Below are 19,249 nucleotides of genomic sequence, written 5' to 3'. Positions count from 1 at the left end.
CTGACGGCCACAAAGCTGGGCAGCAGTTTGCATTTACGAGTATGTCTATCCAATTAATAACACAACAAATTGAAGCCAAGCATTTCAGTCCCACATCCCCATATCAAATGCTCCAATGGCATTGATATTTAATTAAGAGCCCCACAATAGGGCTACATAGGCACACATTTAAGGATTCAGATATTCAGATCAAATTATATATATCCTTTAATATATACAGCTTCTTTGGAGTACATTTTTTGTTGTTTCCCAAATCCTTCAAGGAATCTACAGATATCCAGACTCTTCCAAAGCAATTCTTTTGCAAATCTACACCCCGATTATTGTATTCCGATTGACTACCTCCGCGTTAGTGATTGCCTCTTAATGGCATCACCTCTTCGCGGTGGCAATCAAATAATCCAACTGTGCATTTCACACCGCATTGAGCCGAAGCTTTCCGGTTCGAGGTCCTTTTGGTATGTTTCGTATATGTGTGCAAATAGTGTATGCCTGTGTGTTCGATGGCGAACATAATCCAGAATGACAGAGGCAATGCAGTGATTACGTTATTAATTGCGAATGCCATTGCAATGCGAATGTTTGCAGTGAGCAAAGCGTCTCATTACACATCAGGAATCGGCAGAGTTTGCTGCAAAATGGATTTAGCCAGAATTGCAGAATTAATGCGGTGCACAATGATTACATAATAAAGAGAGGAAGCGGAATCATAAGCCACTACACGTGAGATGTCCGGCTCGAATGAGCTATAATTTCTTCTAATAGGTGTTCCCTGCTATTTCGTACCGCATTCCTCGTGAACGATAGCAATTATCATAATTTTTTCAACACCCATAAACAAACAAACAAACAAACAAAAATATGCTAAATTACACATTAAAAACATTATTTGTGAAGAGGAAACGAAGTGAATGTTGAATTTTTCTTGGCACCCCCAGAGAATTATGTACAGCAGCCGCCGCCATTACAAAGTATCAGGGCTCCCCTTTAAAGTCCTCTCTCTCTCTCTGGATGGATGTAATTTGGCTGCTCATTGTTGGCCAGGCCAGGCCAGGCCAGAGCATCATCATCTTCTGGGGCCCTGCGTTTATTTTAGAAAAAGTGCGCGGAAAATGTGAAAATTAATTATACCAAGCGCACACGCAGCATATAGAGACAGCGAGCAAAGGGGGCGGTCGCAGGGGGAAGGGGTAACGCCTAACAGCATGGGTTATGTGCTAATGAAAATTGCAGAAGACCCGACCAGACTAGACAACCGACTATTTAAGGATCCTCTCGCACTGCTCTCTGATCTGATGGCGTTGATTGAAATGCGTGTACGGGGCAAACAAAGTAGCTGAAACGCTTCTGTCATAAACCTATTTAAGTTGGGGGAATGCAGAGGAATGGGCTGGCATATATGTACTATGTATGTAGGGGTATGTAGTAGCTTTTGTTTGCCTTTCGGGCTATTTATGCGCTCTGTTTCTGTCATCTTTTACTCGCACACAGATATGTACACTCTCCCATTTAAATGTCAATAAATCATAAGCGAGCCTGGGGAAGAACTGGGGAACGGGGGACACGACACGTTTCCCTTTATTTTTAGACATTTTTCCAACATTTGAAGCTTAATGAGGTTTAGTGTTTGGATCACAACATCACAAACAATGAAGCTTATTTATGATAGGAAATCTATCCCAGCCCAACCCAACCCAAACCCCACAGAAAAGCGGAACAAGTTAAGTGTTCTGTTCTGCTAGAGAAATTCGACAAACAGAATTTATTAATGAAGATTTATGCAATATTTACCTAAACGAGCGCCGATTCGTTAGCATTAATAATACGAAAATTCACGAATCAATTAGATCATCATGCACCGAATGGCTCCAATTTGGGCTAGGGCGCACCTGAAGCTATCTGGGAAGGCTAATACGACTAGAGAGTACCCTCCCCTCGGCTTTTTGTATGTACTTGGGGCCTAAGTGCAGGATAGTATCAAAGACAATGTAAAGTAAAGACTAAAGTAAAGGCCAGTCAGCGGCCTGGAGCCACTTTCAGAAGTCACCCTGAAAAAATCGTGTACTCGTCTTAATAATTGTATTGTTTAAGGCCTCGGAAAAGGTCTATTCTACCTGCAACATACATAATTGAGCTTCAAGTACTGGCTACAATATTCAAAAATTAAATATATCTATGTGCGGTGAGGTGCATATGGAGATGTTGATGATGATGATCAGAGGAGGGTGATTTGCGCACCGCGGGCCACACGAAAAGTGCCCGCATCCGAATGGCCATAAAAACAAACCCATTCAAGTAAAAGGAAGAGGAAAAATGAATCGGAATAAAGGGAAGAATCTACTTTCGATGGGCCATTAAGAGTGTTCATAAGGTAAACATAGGAAATGCTTTATTGTTTATGAACGCACTTAATTGGGACTGGGTTTGGGGTTGGGGTTGATGTTTCGAGGCTGTTCCTGTGGACGCGCGGGATGAGTAATTGCCGATGGTATAAGGCCAAAAATAATTATGAGGAAACTAGCCAGCCAGTCGGCCAGTGGTCGGGCAGTTTTCAGGTAGTGGGGTAGAGTACTCTACCCTCTCATAATCCATCTTCATCCATAAAATAAACAATTTTCGTATGCATCAATCCCTCGTCGACTACATAACGTTTTCCATTCTGTGTGCATGTGTCCGTGTATCCGTGTGTGCGTGTGTGTGTGGATAAATTAGAAAATATTTGGCAATCAATTAATTGATTTTCCAACTGAAAATTTACGATTTGAATGTGTGTGTGCGTACTTGAGCATTTCCTTTTGAAAATTGATTGCTGATTTGGGGGGTGAGCGGGTGTTGGAGGGTTATTGAGTGCCGTTTTCATGTTAATTTCATAATTTTTACGCTATTCCGGGGAAATGAGCATGCATGTCATATGGCAGCATCTCTATCTTTGGAGGAGTGTGTGCCTGTGTGTGTATCAGTGTGTCAGTGTGTGCGGACATGCCGCTGAAATACTAATTATGTGCGCGATTTAAATAGATTTTTCATTTATTCAGCTAGGCCATCATTATACACTTGAAAAGGGTATTGGGATTTTGAACAGATGGATGCGACGCTTTGGGTTATACGGAAAAATATAGTGGATCAAAATTAGCTGCCACCCAAGGGAGTACACATAAGATCGCATGACTACTAAATCATGTATCTTCCACTACTTCATGTATCTATAAGAATATCTGAATTTTTCTGAATAGAAGAAAATTTTCTGAAGATAAAAATTGGGTTGTAGGCCTTCACTATTTTCCCTCGGCAATCGCTGAGCCAATATCCAACAAAATTAATGAATTGATAAAAGACTTGTATGATCTCTCATATGGTATTTATTTTGTGTCGATACAAAGTTTATAACTGAGGATATAATGTGAGCCAAAGCTGAAGTTTTCTAAAATTTTTAACGTTTCAAATACTTTGCTTATTAAACATTATTGCTTTCAAACTAAAAAAATTCAAACAAATCTGATCAGATCCTCTTGCTATCTGTATTATATAGTATCTTTTATAGCAGAATACATCTCGAAGGGTATCACAATCTCCGGCCCCATAAACATCCACACTTTCTCGTTTTTGGATGAAATGGAAATGAAAACGAAGATGAGAGGCAAATGTTTTATGTTGCGCCACTGACTGGTGCGGCCTGCTGGTGGAGCGGGTGGGTGGAGTGGTGCTGCCACACGGCATGGACTGGTGGCTGGTGTTTGGCTTTTGACAGGCGCCCATCATTTCATCATTTCTGCTTGTTTTGAGTTTGAGAGGAGACTCGCTGACTGCTGCGTGACTGAGTGACGGGGGGCGGAAGTGTTGTGCGAGAGCAGGATACACAATTTTCTAATTATTTGTTGTACGCCCCACTAATAAGGCCAAATGGGGCATAAACATGCATAATTATGGCGGCGCAAACCGTTTGCCGGGTGGCATGTTGCAAACGCTGTTTCATTGTCTTGCACACAGGCCACAATCCGCACAGATGGAGCCCCTTTTCAGCGAATCAGCGACTAAAATGGTATATTTTATGAAAGGATTAAGTGAATTATAGATGCTGCCGGTATTTAAATGGGGGGATGAGTTAATTCTATGGCATAAAGTATACTGTTTTATATTCTTTTTACACTCTTCCTTTCACAGAAGTACATATTTGTAAATCATTTTTAAGCATTTAAATTACATTTTAATCCCCTTTTTCCCTCTCTTTACAGGTTAAAATCTGGTTCCAGAATCGTCGCACAAAGTGGAAAAAGCAGGATAATGTCACCAATAATGAGGCTGCCGAGCACAAATCCACAAATGCCAATAAATCGGGCGTAGGAATCGAGCAGCAGCCTACGCCACCAACAACAACCGGTGGCAGTGCCGCTGCTGTGGAGAGTGCAGGCGCAACGGCCATCAAAAAGTCTACAAATGCCCAAGGAGAGAAAATTCGCGGCAGCAACAACAACAACAATAACAACAACAATTCGGTCTCTTTGGCCAACAACAATAGCGTTAACAATGAAGGCAAGTTGCCAAACAAACAGACAACATCAAAAGTTAAGAAACAATTAAATGCGTTGCTGGAAAAGGCAGCAAGAACATCAAATTCGAATGGCGGAAGTGCCTCAAATCGCAGCGAGAACGAGAAAGTGGAAATGGCTGCCACCAAAGCCGGCGAGAAGCGTCATCACCCATCCAACAACAACAACAATGTGGGAGAGTCCAAGTTGATGCATCAGCGCCTGCACCAGCATGCCATAGCGCTGACCGTGGAGCCGGCCGCCCCCTTAGAGCAGACTGAGAAGCTGGACATCAAGCTGGAAGAGTCGCCGCAGCATCGCGAGCTCCAGTTGAGCCTGCAGCGTGCTGCTGTGGCCGCCAAGGCAGCCGCTGCTGCCGCTCAGCAGAACGGCTGCAGTCCACCGCCACAGAATGCTGCGCCTACGGCGCTCCTGACCGAAATGGACTTCGAGAGCAGCCTGGCCGCCTCCAAGATATCCATAGCCCTGTCTTTGGCCAGCAAACAGATGAAGCAGGCCGAGGCCGAGGCCAAGGAGAAGCTGGTGAAGCAGGAAAGCGAGTCTGAGGACGATGAGGAGACGTCCACCGAGCATGGCGACTCCACAGAGGCACACGACTCCCAGGATCAGGATGTGTCGTCGATGCGCGAGATCTAAGCTGGGGGATCAGTCACTCCGGAAACAGTCAAATTAACCTGTGCCAAAAAGTCGAATATTGCTCACACCCACACACAAAAAACACACCAAACACACCAGACACACCCCTACCCATACATCTTTAAATATAATTGTAATTGTAATTGTAACTATAAATATAATTTACTTAACACGTACGATTGTAACTCTGTTCACCCCTAGGCGTGTGTATTTGTATTTAATTTATTGTATGCTTAAGCGATTTAGCCTAGGACTAGGACTGGGCCTTGTAAATGTTGCCATTAGAAACGCATTTATGTAAATGTTTAAATGGAGAGCCACTGCAGCCACTACGTAAATGTAATTTGAACTTTCGAAAATTTCATGTGATAATGTATACGATGGCGAGAGGATAGAGGATAGAAGATAAAGAATAAAGGATAAAGGATAGGGAACAGAAGATACGCGTTGCCCGGAGGCATAGCAACAATTACAAATTGCAAAATTGATTTTACTACTTGAACTATGAACTATATAAATGTAGGTCTAAGGCTATTGTATGTGTACGCTATGCTACCCTGTAAATTGCAATTGAATGAAACATATTTATTGAGTGTTTGTACAAAACAACAAAACAAAAAGCCCGAAAAAAACTAAATAAGGCAAAAGAGAACAAATCGCCGCCGTTACACATTTTAAATTCAACAAATTAAAAAGAATATAAAAAATAAATTCAATGAATCACAGGCGTCGCATTTTGGCCGGTGGTCGGGCGGGGAGTTCTGCCGGCACATCCACCACACCCTCCGAGGTGATCAGGAATTCGGCAAAGCTGTTGGGCGTCTCGGGAGAGTACACAACCTCCAGCTTTCGTACTGTGAGCAGTTGATCCTTGACCCGGTGCTGCTTGGGCACCCGCGAAATGCGCATGCGAGTGCGTCCCAGATGCGCCCATTGCAGGCCCAGGCAGGGCACTTCATCCTGCAGCGGCCCGGTCGCCAAGCCACTGCCACTGGACGCCACTTGATTGACGCACACCACGGCACAGTTGTACTTGTCCGCATAGCTGATCAGGGCATCGGCCAGGCGGCGCATTTGCCGGGCACGCTCCAGAAAGTCCGTATAGAGCCGGAAGATGGCAGCCACGGAGTCGATGATGATCAGTCCAATGCTGTGCTGCTGCAGCAGACGCGGCAAACGATTGCTCACACAGTTGATAAGGGGTTGCTGAAGTGGATTTGAATAGGATAAACTGGGTTCTTTAAGTGGTTTTCTCTTACTCACGCTCTCGTACTGATGTTCGACGAAAATGTTTCCCAGAAAGTTCAGTTGCTCCTGGGGGTAGCGCGACTCTAAGGCCTTGCTCATCTCCAGCAGGCGGCGCGCCGGAAAGGCATCCTCTGTGCATATATAGGCCACTCCCCTGCCCAGGCCCCCAAGTTTCACTGGCAGCTGGACACATAGAGCGAGCTGCAGTAGCAGTTGTGTCTTGCCCACTCCGGCGGCCCCGCAGATTTCGGTTATTCCCCGCGTGACCACGCCTCCGCCCGTACAGCGATCCAGGGCAGAGCAGCCAAAAGATACGCGTGACCATTTGACATTGGCCAGTGGTTTGAACAGGGAATCGGCTGGGGGGGAAATCAGTTCAAGTGCAGGTCAGTTTCACTCTCGAGAATGGTTATCCCTTACCTGACAGCGGGGTCTCCGCTAGCCACTTGGCAGCCGCATCCTTCAGCACGCGGACGTCGTCCGGCGTGCACTTACGCACCAGCGTGTAAAGTGATTTGGTGCGGGTGTCCAGAAACTTGATCCTGGGCGTCGTCAGCACGGCCTCTGGCGTGAGAACATTGACTGAAGTGGGAATTGCATTAAAGGCGCATTAGATGACACTTCAACAAAGTTCCCCATTCTTACCGCTCTCCGCAATTTCCCTAATATGCTTAGGCAATTGATCCAAAAAGTTTGTCATCGCTGCGGAGCCCGGAGCGAGTGTGATGGCATGCCTGGTGCTGCTTTGCGTGCGGCCCGACACGGAAGGTGTCTCGTTTCAACACCTGCGGAATTATCTCCTTGGCAGCGAATAATTTATTGATCAAGCAAACCTAAATCATTGCCGACCCCACGATTCGAGACTGCCGGCTTTCATCGGGAAATCAGCTGTCTTTGGAAGTAGGCCAAACATAGCAAAAGTGACCCGGGCAATGCTTCATTATGGTTTTTACCGAAACTTATGACTGTCAATCATAAAAACACCAAAAATCACTTGCAAAATGGTTTGTTTTCCAATCATTCATTTAATTGCGTAAATTTTTTGCACAGAGAAAAACACACAAGAACGATCGATAGTTGCAGCCGATAGTTGGTCACGATCGTTGCTGCGACCTGCTGCTGCCGCTGCCCCTGCTCCTGTTCATGAAATTTGTATGTTTGACTGCAGTTGCTGTTGTTGGTGTTGTTGTGGTTGGAGTGGTTTCTAACTTAACAAACTATTTGCGGGCTCTAATGCTTGGGTGTGGGCTTGGAGAGCTCGGCCAGTGCCCGGGCCTCGGCTTCGGCGTTGCGCTTCTTCTCCTCAGCCAACTTTGCATCGCGGACCACCTTCTGCTGTGCCTCGATCTCGCGGACCTTCTCCTCCTTCTTGGACAGGCGGCTCTGGTGGGCGGCACCGTAGGCAATGCCCACGAGCAGCAGGGACCATCTGCCGAGCTTGATCAGCGGCGAGACACGGACTGGAGGCTGAGACATGGCTAGTAGTTATGTAATGGTCCGACCGAAAACTGCAAGAAAAGAGGACACATCAGTTACGTACACTATTTCAAAGGTTCCTCAGAGACGGCGTTTCAATCGCCGTTTCACTTGCGGCTGGTTTTTTTATCCAAATAATCTATTAAATAAGCGCAATTACCACAAATCGATGCGATTGCACAGTAGCAAAATATAACCTTAAAACAGCTGTCAGAATGGCAAGTGCGCTATCGATATTTCTATCGGTAGTTGCGCAGAGTTGCCGCAATGTTATTGTTTCGCGAAATAATAGAATATTCTATATTTTAGATATATAGTAAAAGTACGACCTGGTTAAATGTATAAATTTGATTGCGTTTAGAAAGGTAAAAAGCTGTCAAGTGAAATATGTTTCAACGCCTACATATGTTATCATAGTTGCAACACTAAATATACCTTGCATCGCGATGCGAATGTCAAAGGCAGAACTCAAAACCTGGAAGAAAAAAAAAGTGTTGTTTTATTGAAAACATGGCGAATTGCAGCTAAAAGAGCAGGTGCAATCACAAACTATTCGATTCTGTAATTAATTGCCAGGCAGCAGTGCATAGAAATTAAGGGTGCATCAAAATTGACGCGTGTTAAATGCAAACAAGAAAATTCCAACACAGACCTTGAGTGGCAGCACACATACACATCTGGCAAACACACACACACACATCTTGATAAACGGGGCCCAGTCGAAAACGTCATACACATATTCCCCGTTCCGCCCGCTCGCTGCTTTAAGCCAAATTAGCAGACTTTTTCAAGCAGGAAGTCCGGTCCGAGGATCCAACCACGACGACAGCTGCAAAATGGTAAACGTGCCGCCCCTGCTGTGCAGCACGCCGCCTCCGATCGATTTTGGCGAGGACGACGACGACTCCGGGCTGCAGTCGACGATCAACTTGGACGACGGTGACGAATACCCCGACGATGACTTTCGCTTAGTCACCAGCCGCTCAACGGGGCTCGAAGCGGGGCTCAATGCAAAAGGTAATTTAGCAGCCAACTGGGTTTTTATTAGTTCTGAAAGTCTTTTCTAATTTGTATGCTCCACTTGTAGAAGCACAGTCACAGCCAGAACCCCAACCCCAATCCGTAGCCATATCAGCGTACAGTGAACGGCCGCCCGATCTGGAACTGATTGAGAATTGTGAGATTAGCAAACCATCTGTAGACGCCATTAAGCAAACTGTGGAGGCTTTCAATTACCAAGTGAAACAGTCGCAATCGCTTGAGGGGTACGACGGTTATCAGGAAACGCCCCCGCCCCTGGCTGATGAGTTTGAGGAAGTCGAAGAAGAGGAGGAAGAGGAAGCCAATATAAATGACAACGTGCCGTCCCTTAAGTTGGACAGCCTGAGTCTGTATTCCACGGAAAGTGTCTCGGCCTCGTCCACACTGTCGCCCGTTGCAGATGCCGACGAGGAGATGCCGCCACCACCAACGACTACGACGACAACCACAACCACAACCAAAGCACCTGCAATTGCACCTGTCCTCAGCCATCAAGTCACGCTGGAGGATGTGTCCGATGACAGCGATGAGGAGTGTTCGCCAAAGAAACCCAAAGAACTATTTATACGCGAGGGAGCCGAAGATTTCTTTGCCATTGAAGTGCTGGCTACACCCCCAGCCACAGCCACACTGACCTCCACCCAGACCCAGTCCCAGTCCCAGTCCCAGTCCTCCTTCTCCCAGTTGGAAAAGCCAGCAGCGGATGCAGATTTATTTAATTTTGCTGATAGCTTTAAAGAGGCGACAGCACAGTCGTTTGTTCGGAAGGATGTCATCCAAGAGCAGCCACAAACGAATCCGGTAGTTAATGAAGAGGACGAATTTGATGACTTTGGCGACTTTGCTGATTTTTCAGCTGTGCCCACGCCAACAGTGGAAGCTATGCCACCGCCAGTTCAGCAGAGAAAAGATTCCCTGCAGGCTGCTCCTCCAGCAACTGCTGAAGATGATGGCTTCGATGATTTTCAAGAGTTTGCCACTCCCCCAGAAGGTGATGCCGACGATGACGATGACTTTGGTGACTTCTCAGAGCCCCTCACAGCACCCATACCCATAGCCGTAGCCGTGCCTCCGCCACCACCGCCTGCAGCAGTCCACCTGAGCATTGATGAGCGCATCAAGCCAGTCCTAGAGCTAATGTTTCCCCTGTCCCAGGAGAGCAGTGCCGCGAATGAGGCCAAACGGCGGCCCCTGGCCCAGTGTCAGACCTTCAATTTTGGTGCCATCGAGCAGGCGCAGGCCCTGGACTATCAGTGGACCAGCTCGGAGATGAGGCACTCCCTAGTGCGGTCCCTGGGCATCGATTCAAGAAATATAGTAGGACAATTCACCACCAGTAAGGGTTGGGCTCAATGCTAATGCGATTTATGTTTATTCCAGCTCTTTGGGGACAAGTGGAATGCTTCCATGCCGCGCTTCGCTGCCAATCTGAGCTTCGATCCTCTGAAGCCGCTCAAGCCGCTGGAGGCCACGCCCCTGAACAGCCAGCAGTCAGTGGGTAAGTGCTGCATCCCAGATAGTCCCCATCTTATATGTTATATGCTATATACAGATTATACACCACTTAGTTTAAACGCAAATTAACCGCTACACAAGTTTTTCCACCCGCCTATCGCTCGCTAATTTCTCTTACAAAATGCTTTCCGTTGCCGTTCCGTTTTCCCCGCTTTTCCGGATTGGCCTGCGCTCCTTTTGTTACGGTTTTTCGTTTGTTTCTCCCTCCCACACCGACACCCCACACCCCACACCCTACACCACACACCCCACAGCCCACAGTTTTGTCCACTCTCAATACTGAATTGATGAACATTTACTCGTATCCCAAACGATGATAAATTGTATCTAGATACACATGTACAGACCTTACAATTGGAAGAACTAGACCAAGAACTAACGATGATGCTGGCTGATAAAATAAATCCTCTTGTTACCTCTAACCTCCACACCAATAACCACGAACTAAATGAAAATGGTAATGCTGCCGCTGCTGCTGCTGCCGCTGCTGCCCGACCCCAAACGGATGACAATCTGATGATGGATTCCCCCTCTAACAAACCACACAATGATATGCACCATTCTTCATCATTAACCACACTCCTCAATAACGATAATGATAACAACAATCATGCAACAACAAACACAATAAATCTACTCACTGATCACGATGCCTTCTTGCTGGATTTTAGTAAGTTTCGTTTGGGCGTTCTGTGCGTGTGTTTGTTTGTTTGCGTGTGTGTCTGTTGTAGTGTTTTCCGTTTTGCTTTTTGTTTTTGCTCTCTTCTCTTCTCTCTACTCTATTCCCTATTCCAAAATGATTCTGAATCCCCACATCTGGTTTCCCCGTTCTTGTTACTTTTCTTTCTTTGGCACAAAAAAGCATCATCTAAACCAGAGCCCTGCATGAATCCACAGTGTTTATAGAATCATAGCTATACTCATGCCCCGAATCACTAAACCGAAATTTTCGGGCCCAAGCCTGTTCATGCAGGGCTCTAACCGCAACCTCCGAGCTATCTCGAAGCACAAGTAGTTGTTCCAACCCAGAAAAATATCTCCCCCCCATTTATTTAGCTAGAATTTATGGGATAATGCTGTTGATATATCTCTTGCTGAGCTTGCAGTGCCTCAAACTCTCTCTCATATTCATACGATCTGCCCAGGACTAACACCACTAATGCTTGCTTTTCCTCTTTCCTAGGACTGGAGGCAACAACAGCTACAGCCACCGCAGCAGCACAAACGGGCCAAACTGAAGCGCGGACTGGCCCGTCTAATGGGGAAAAGTGTGTCGTCGCCAGCAGCACCGAAACCACCAGCTTTGACCAGGGCAACGTTAACCCAGACATTAATAGCGACCGCCTTGAGTCCACAGCAGCGCCACCAGCAGCAGTTGCTGCTGCAGCAGCAGCGACGCTATCGACTGCTCTATCAGCAAACGGCTATGGCCACAACCTCAACGGCAGTGAGCAGCTGCATCAGCAACAGCAGAAGCAGCAGCTGCAACAGCAATCACACCAGCAGCAGTTTGATTTGAGAGCAACCTCAACGCCATCTCCACCTCCAGTTTCAGCTCCAGCAGTGGCGCCAGAGGAGCTCAAAGGAAGCAGCACCACCAGTACTCCCACTGGCTTTGCGATGCCACTGAAGGAGACCCATATTTACACACCCTCGAAATCAGATACGGCTGTGGCAAGGACCACAACGCTAGCGCCCATTGATTTCGACTACGAGATCGCAGCCACTGGCATCATCATTGATGAGACGGTGGTCAAGAAGGAGTACCGCGATGTGGAGTACAAACCGCCGCCATTTGGCCTGGACTCGCCCAGCAGATTGCCCAGCAGCAACGGAACGAGCAGCTTTGAGCTTCCGACGACAGTGAACCCAATGGCGGAGGATGATGATTTCAGTGACTTCCAGTCGATGCCAGCGAGAACGCAAGCCTCGCTACAGCCGCCAAGGAACGGGACGCCCACATTTGGCGAACAAATGATACTCTGCCCGGCCATATTGCTGCCACAGGCCATTCCCCTGGCCAAAACCACCATAGAGTGGGGCGACAATGCTCTGTCCAGCATCAATGCTGAGGAAATGGCCCGCATTGAAGATCTGTTCTCGGCACAGTCCAAGCCCCCGACGATAAGTGCAACGGTTGCCAAGCAGCCGCCCCAGCAACAGCAGCAGAACCAGCAGCAACAGGAGGATGATGAGTGGTCGGACTTTGTGTCGGTGCCTGTGCCCCAGCAGCAGCAGCAGCAGCATCCACAGCAGCAACAGTCTTTTGGCAATAATAACAATATCAACAGCTTAAAGAAGCCCCCCTCTGGGACTGGGTCTGGGCCTGGGCCGAAGGAGGATGATTGGTCCGATTTTGTGAGCAGCACTCCGCTGGCGGCCCGACCATCGGCTCCACAGTTTAATTCCGGGGCCTGGCAGAGCGCCAATTTCTACAACAATCCACTCAGTCTCTATCAGCACCAGAAGCAGACGCATGCCCACAGCAATCTGGTGCCCAAATATCAGCACAGCGGCAGTGCCTCAACCAACCACAATAACAATAACAACAACAACAACAATGTGCCAGCCACGCCGCAGCAGATCCACATAATGCACGACTTCTCCACGGCGCCCTCGACAACGGGCGCGGGCTCGTTGGCAGCCGGAGCCACCTATCAGCAGCACCATCAGCGGCAGCAATTCCAGATAGGCAATGCCAAGGTGGCACCGCTCATATCCGTCATACCCGATCTGAGCTTTGTGGCCCCGGCCTTGCCCACAAATGCGGGGGCCTTTATGGGATCGCTGCCGAAGCCCAGTTTCGGTGGCAAGAAATGACAAATGCTGCGCGGAGGGAAACATCATCTGAATCCCCAACAGAAGCAGCAGCAACAGTCATTGAGACCGCGTCCCTCGGCCGGAGAGGCCAGCATCCTCACGTAGAGATGCCTGCGGATGGCCCGTGGAGATAGTCAGTATTATGAATCCGTCTGATAATTACCATACACCGTACCATACCGTAACGTCGTATATAGAATATCTGCAAACTGCAATTGGAAGATTGCGAAAGAAATTAGCAGCAGAAAAAAGTGTTTAATGTTGTCGTTGAAGTTATTGTTGTTGATGTTGTTGTTAGGCGTTCTAGGAACAGGCACCACTCTCACTCAGTTCCCCCCAGAAGATCGAGGAAACCCAACTCCAGTTCTGTTTCTGTCCCCCCAGATCGTTCTTGTGCAATATTTTTGAGTCCAAACTAATTGAAATTTAGATATTTTTAAAGTGAAAAAAAATTAGATGTAAAAACTAGCGATTTTATACGATTTTTGTCAAGCCAGGACCCCTCCAGAGCCAGGAACAGACTTCCGCAGAGCATTCCAGAGAAAAGAAAACTTCCCTTTGCGACTTCCCTCCCAATCCAACAGAATACTCCAAGAAGTCCGAATGATGGAAAAACCCCAACCAACCCGCCTGATGCGAACTTTTCTACCACTAAACAATATATCGTGTACTTAAGAGATGAGAGAAAACTAAAAAGTAAACCTAAAACCTAGGCATAGGCTAGCAATGTAACGATAATAGATATTAGCAGGTAGCAGGTAGCATATAGAAGATAGCAGATAGAGATATAGTATCTCGTGCATTCCATTCCCAGAGTGTGTGCAGATGTCTACTCGCCCATGATGATCTCCAGAAAACGCGCGCATTCGAAGGCAGAGATGCAACCCCAATCCGCTCCAGTTTTTTTCGTTTTTTTAATATAATTTTTGTTTGTTTTTCTCGTGTTAAAGTGTTTTTACCATTTTTATTTATTTTACTTTATGTTACGCTTTTCTTTAAGTCGAGTGTGTGAGAGTGTTTGTGTGTGTGGAAATTATAAACAATTATTAACCAGAACTAAGTGTGTGTCTGTGCTTGGATGTAAATTATACTTAAGTGTGTGTAAATTACAAATAGATTGTGTTTCGTGTGTGTATGTTTTTATTTTGCTAAGTCAATAAAATATATAGGGCTAAAACAAGAGTACATGATACGATGTTGGGTCGCTGCTTTGATTTAAATAATAATGAATTACCTATAAACTAGTAAAACCTATTCAAAGTGCATTACTGCATTGTATTGTATTGTATAATTAAAAAGATATGCGCCGATTACAAGAAATAAAACCTATTTGAAGAAAAACAATTATTGGAGAAGCTTCTGTCATTTTGGTTGGAAATTTCTGCTTTTTTCTGTTGCTAAGAGGAAGGGCAGGAGGTTTTTGTTTACACTATATATAATGTGTTTGTGTGCGTGTGTGTGATTGAAACCTGCTTAGGTGTGTGTGTGATGAGGAGAGAGATTATCAATCAATTGAATCACTAGGTGTCCAGCAGTCCGCTAATCTCCTGGAGGATGCATGTGCCTGCAGATTGGGGCTGTGTCTGTGTGTGTGGGGCGTGGGGGAGGGAGTGCATGGGGCGAGGCTGTGTGTATAGCACTATGGCAGTAAATAGTACATAATAATAGTTTCAAAATTACACATGTATCTAATATAAATATCTATATAAATAGCATACGATCCGGTCTCTAGACAGATGTGAATGCAGCACATCTTCCTCTCGAAATCTTCATACCAACTTGCGTCTAAATGTTCAACAGTGTTTTCATTTCGTTATCCTTAGTCTCTAGATGCCTTAATGTTTAAGCGCATTTTCTTTTAGTTATTATTATTATCATCATCTCCCGTCTCCCGTCGCCTGTCTCTCGTCTCTCTCTCTCGCTCTGTTTACTATTAGCCTGGCTCTAACAATATGACGAAAAAAAAAAACGGATAACAAATCCAGAAAATATGTGTGTGCTTTGTGTGTGTGTGTGGTGTTGGTGTCGCTATCCTTTATGATATTTTGAACTAACAGTTTTCATACTTTTCCTCAAATAAAAACTAAATTCGGAGCAAAGGGAAGGGCCAGCCGGGTCGGTTCGGTTCGTTTCGAGGTTTGAACAGTCTTTGAATGGAAGTTTTCGTCTTCGGTTTCTTTTCTGATTCGTTTCAGGGCATAATGGATCTGATGATGATATCTATACATATATAAAAGCTAAGAAAGAAGCACACAAACACAAAACAAAAACCAGTTTTGCCGATTTTAACCGATTTTGTGGTTGTTTCCGCTTAAAGCTGAACGATTTCCGAACCGTTTCCCGTTGGCATCCCCATCCCTATCCCTATCCCTGCTGGTTAGGGTTTCTCCATGGACTCCCGGCCTCAGAAGGCCAGCCAGGGATGGTGCAGCAGCGACTCCTTGGACCGATCGCCATAGTCGTAGGTCAGCTCCTCCCCCGGCGCAATGTCGTCCTTGGCCAGCAGCACGAGATGCGGACGCTGCTTGATCACGACCACTTTGGTCATTAGATTGCCGGCACGCGAGTGGTTGATGAGGCGTCCCAGCTTCCCAGTGTCCACGGTGGCATCGATGCAGTACTGCTGGTTCTTGTGCTTGAAATAGTACATGTAGCAGCCGGCGTTCTCGTCCAGGGCATAGCGTCGTTCGCGATCGGTGGCATCGCTGATCGAGATCAGATCGCCCACATACTCCACAACGAATTCGTTGCGCTTAAAGTGACGCACAGCGACGACGCCGCGACCCTTGCCCATGAAGTTGCGCACCTGGAGTCCCTCGGAGCGCTCCTCGAGCACAGCCTGCTCCAGATTGCGCAGCCATTCCTCCTTGACGGCTGTTTTGGTCTTGCGTACGCTGCGGCGCACCGGAAAGAAGTCGGTCATCTCCCGGTTGCCATTGGTGGCGGCCAGGGGCAGCGGTCCTGGTTGGATCTTTGACCCCGTCTTGGTCTTCGACCCGCCTTTGGTTAGGGCAGCCCTGGGCTTGGCTGGCGCTGGCTTGAGCATTGCTTTAACGTGATTGTTGCTTTTGTTGCTGTTGGCTATGGGTATTTTGTTCAGGTTCTCCAGCTCCTCGGCGGCCTTCAGTAAGGCGTGGACATCGTCCTCATCCTCCTCCCCCTCGTCCTCCTCCTGATCATCGTCATCCTCATCATCATCGATAACGACAACGTCCTCGTTCGTTGGCTGTGTGCCTGGCGGTGGCTGTGGCTGTTGGGGCTGGTAAGGCGCTTGTGGCTTTGGCTGATTCAGTCTTCGTCGCGACTTGCAGGCGGCAACCGCCGCTGTGGTTGTCGGCAGCTTGCGTGGCGACTTTCTGGGCGACAACAGATCGCCCTTCATCATGATGCCGGAAGTCTTGCGTGCTCCAGGTACAATCAATCCCCCCCCATCGCCGCGGGGCAATGTCTTGATCGGCGAGGGGCAGAGTATGCGATGGGGTGTGGCTGGTTTGCGACGACGTGCAGCAGCTCCAGCTCCTCCTCCAGCGGCTGGAGATTCTGCCGATATGGTCAGGCTGCAGGCAACGCCACTGTCGCAGGAACTACTGTCATGTTGGTCCAATTCGAAGCCGTTGTGGTGTGGCTGTAGCTGTAGCTGCGGCTGTGGCTGGGCTACAACAACAGGCTGTGGTTCGCACTGGCCGCCGCCATTGAGTGTGACAATCTGATTGAAACGGCAGGCATTCAGAACGGAAGGCGGCGATGAGAACACGGCGCTGGCCAGCTCAAAGCTCTTGTTGATCTTAATGCTAGAGGCTTTGGTGGGCGTGCGGTCAATGTCCAGTGTCAGGACCGGCTCCTGCAGGAAGATGTTGTCTGTGGTGGCACTGGCACCACCACTGCTGCTGCTGCTGTGCGATGAGCTGTGGCTGTCCCGCAGGCCAGAGCGGTGTGTCTGGAAGTCGGCCATCAGCACGGGCACGGGGCTGGTCTCGCGTAGAGCAAAGGTGTCCTGCATCACCTCCTCGTGCTCGTTCTCGTGCTGGTAGGAAGGCGAATCGGAAGAGGCCGTCGAATGGCCATCGTACAGCAGATCTCCCACAACCCGCTCCAACTCCTCATCGCCCAGCTCGTCGGACAGGGGCAGCTCTGTTGTAGATATTGTCTTTTGCTCTTTAATTGGCTCTGGATGATGTGTATTCAATGTGATTCCGCACTTGGCGGCAGCATTCGCTTTGAAAAAGTTCTCGATGGTGCGTGTCTGGGAGCGGGTGGCCAGCGGCACGCCTACAGACAAGAAACAGAAACCAAGACCGAAAAAAATCAGTAAAAGCTAACCTCAAAAACGCCACCAAATGCTGGTGGCGGGAGGGAGGGGAGGGGCTACGGGAAAACACTCACCAATCGTTCGATCCGTTAACGCCTTTGTTGGCTTGACGCCTTTGTTGTTCGCCTCCTCCTCCAATGCCACGACATCCGAGGAGATTTTGAGATTTTCACTGGCCTTCATCAGGCGGCAGTCTTTCCGCTTGGGGCTGGCAAAATATTGATCATCGAGCAGATGATTGCCGCCCGCTACGGCCACAGCGGCGGCTGTGTCCATGGACAGAGCCCCGTCGGAAGCAACAGCTGCCGCTGCGGAGCCACCACCAGTTTCCTTGGCGGGCCGCGCTCTCCTGCGCACCATTATCATCTATGAGCGTGGCTGGGCTTCAGCAAGGGGCAATGGTGGGGTGGTGGCGGCGGCGCGTGATCGCAGCGCACGAAGATGTGGGCGAAGAGGTGCGTTCGTTGGCGCGTTTTTCCGTATGACGACGACTGCTGCTGCTGCTGGACACGAGCGATGTGATGGATTGCCAGCACACACACTTGGAGAGAGACGACGACTGCAATTAGCCAAGAAGCATCAGCAGAGACACAAACGGAAACAGAAACAGAGAAAGAGGCAGAAACGAGACATTAAAACATTTGCACTTCATAATCGTATGCAGAGGTACATATGTATGTACATATATGTATGTTTGCAGTTTTTTCTTTCACACCCCGCGCGCGTACAGTTTTGCCACACAAAATATCGCCTTTTGTTGTTGCTTTTGTTTCTGTGTTCACGAAACGAGGAGGGAAAGAGGAAGAAGACGAGAAGAGTGGAGTGGAGCACAGCGAAAGAATAAAAATGCCTGCTGGAGGTGTTTGCTGATCGCGTACCTATCTGAAAAGGCTGCCGTCATACGCAGCAGCGCATTCTATGTGGTTTATGTTCTCTTATAAGCATTGCAATTGATTGCACTGCAATTAATTATGTTATTAGTTGCACTTTTCCGCAAACTTTTTTTGGTTGTTCTTTTTTTGCTTTTTGCTTTGCGTCTGTAACAGGCCTGCATATGTATAGTATAGCTTGAATTCGTCAGTATATTTCCGGTATTTTTAAAATATATTTTATCGATAAGAGGTAAAAAAAATTGTATTTTGAAATCGATAAAAAAAATTTTTTGAAAATTGCCTCCTTACTTACTCATACATACACATATGAGAGGGAGTTGAATGAGATGAAAGCAGTGCTGGTAAGAACATTTCAAACCAATAAAAGCCAATTTTCATTTCAAAATTGCAAAAGCAACGCTTTGGAGGCCGCCGGAAAGTCCCTGCAGGTGGATTTGGCTGAAGTGATTAAAGAGTTAAATCTAAATCATCCAGAAGCGTTGTTAGAACCACCTTCTGCCATTGTAGCAGAATAGTAGCCAGAATAGTCGGAGTTTTGGTATCCTTGATGGACCCCAAATATAGTGGATTAGGCCACTTAAACAAAAACGCACCAGAAACTCAACCTCTTGGGTGGTGTGGAATGAGTTATAGAATATGTTAAGACCTTAAAAGAAAAGTCTAGACGACTTCAGTTGTAAATTTAAACTAAATTTGCTTATCGATAGACGAGTAACCGATAACCGCGTAAAAAAAAATTCCGAAAATTTTTTTGAATTTATAAA

At 47.2% G+C, this 19,249-nt stretch overlaps 5 protein-coding genes across 8 annotated transcripts in view; 2 read left to right on the top strand and 3 right to left on the bottom strand.

The window, feature by feature from the left end:
• NK7.1 (homeobox protein NK7.1) overlaps positions 1-5,645 on the top strand; it is a 41,528-nt gene extending 35,883 nt beyond the window's left edge. For both annotated transcript variants that reach the window (XM_015182002.2, XM_001358924.4), the window contains exon 4: positions 4,233-5,645. In XM_015182002.2, the coding sequence (XP_015037488.2) occupies positions 4,233-5,183 (951 nt within the window). In that variant the 3' untranslated portion in view covers positions 5,184-5,645. The remainder of the gene's footprint in view (positions 1-4,232) is intronic.
• Positions 5,646-5,743: 98 nt separating this feature from the next.
• spn-B (spindle B) lies at positions 5,744-7,289 on the bottom strand. Its single transcript, XM_033376684.1, has 4 exons — positions 7,077-7,289; positions 6,852-7,013; positions 6,447-6,790; positions 5,744-6,389 (listed from the first exon to the last, which is right to left on the bottom strand). The coding sequence occupies exons 1-4, from the start codon at positions 7,129-7,131 to the stop codon at positions 5,904-5,906; spliced, it is 1,047 nt and encodes a 348-aa protein (XP_033232575.1). The 5' UTR covers positions 7,132-7,289; the 3' UTR covers positions 5,744-5,903.
• Positions 7,290-7,436: 147 nt separating this feature from the next.
• Positions 7,437-8,214, bottom strand: ATPsynE (ATP synthase, subunit E). Of its 2 annotated transcripts, none has more exons than XM_001358922.5 (2): positions 8,068-8,214; positions 7,437-7,939 (listed from the first exon to the last, which is right to left on the bottom strand). In XM_001358922.5, the coding sequence occupies exon 2, from the start codon at positions 7,905-7,907 to the stop codon at positions 7,662-7,664; it is 246 nt and encodes an 81-aa protein (XP_001358959.1). In that variant the 5' UTR covers positions 7,908-7,939; positions 8,068-8,214; the 3' UTR covers positions 7,437-7,661. The 2 variants fall into 2 exon arrangements, with proteins under 2 accessions (XP_001358959.1, XP_015037487.1); XM_015182001.2 differs by having other exon boundaries at positions 8,011-8,145.
• A 107-nt stretch (positions 8,215-8,321) lies between these two features.
• Positions 8,322-14,465, top strand: Afti (aftiphilin). 2 transcript variants are annotated; one of them, XM_015182000.2, is made up of 5 exons: positions 8,322-8,924; positions 8,995-10,265; positions 10,329-10,446; positions 10,795-11,133; positions 11,647-14,465. In XM_015182000.2, exons 1-5 carry the CDS (start codon positions 8,744-8,746, stop codon positions 13,281-13,283), a joined length of 3,546 nt encoding a protein of 1,181 aa, XP_015037486.2. In that variant the 5' UTR covers positions 8,322-8,743; the 3' UTR covers positions 13,284-14,465. The 2 variants fall into 2 exon arrangements, with proteins under 2 accessions (XP_015037486.2, XP_001358958.3); XM_001358921.4 differs by lacking the exon at positions 10,795-11,133 and having other exon boundaries at positions 8,324-8,924.
• Set8 (SET domain containing 8) lies at positions 14,344-18,694 on the bottom strand. The gene is made up of 3 exons (XM_001358920.4): positions 18,471-18,694; positions 17,667-18,151; positions 14,344-17,552 (listed from the first exon to the last, which is right to left on the bottom strand). The coding sequence occupies exons 2-3, from the start codon at positions 17,956-17,958 to the stop codon at positions 15,688-15,690; spliced, it is 2,157 nt and encodes a 718-aa protein (XP_001358957.3). The 5' UTR covers positions 17,959-18,151; positions 18,471-18,694; the 3' UTR covers positions 14,344-15,687.
• Positions 18,695-19,249: the final 555 nt, after the last annotated feature.

The sequence above is a fragment of the Drosophila pseudoobscura genome, chromosome 2 (genome assembly GCF_009870125.1).
Source record: "Drosophila pseudoobscura strain MV-25-SWS-2005 chromosome 2, UCI_Dpse_MV25, whole genome shotgun sequence".
Classification (NCBI taxonomy): Eukaryota; Metazoa; Arthropoda; class Insecta; order Diptera; family Drosophilidae; genus Drosophila; species Drosophila pseudoobscura.
The sequence above is the reverse complement of the archived record's forward strand: the minus strand, read 5'-3'. Positions and strand labels throughout refer to the sequence as shown.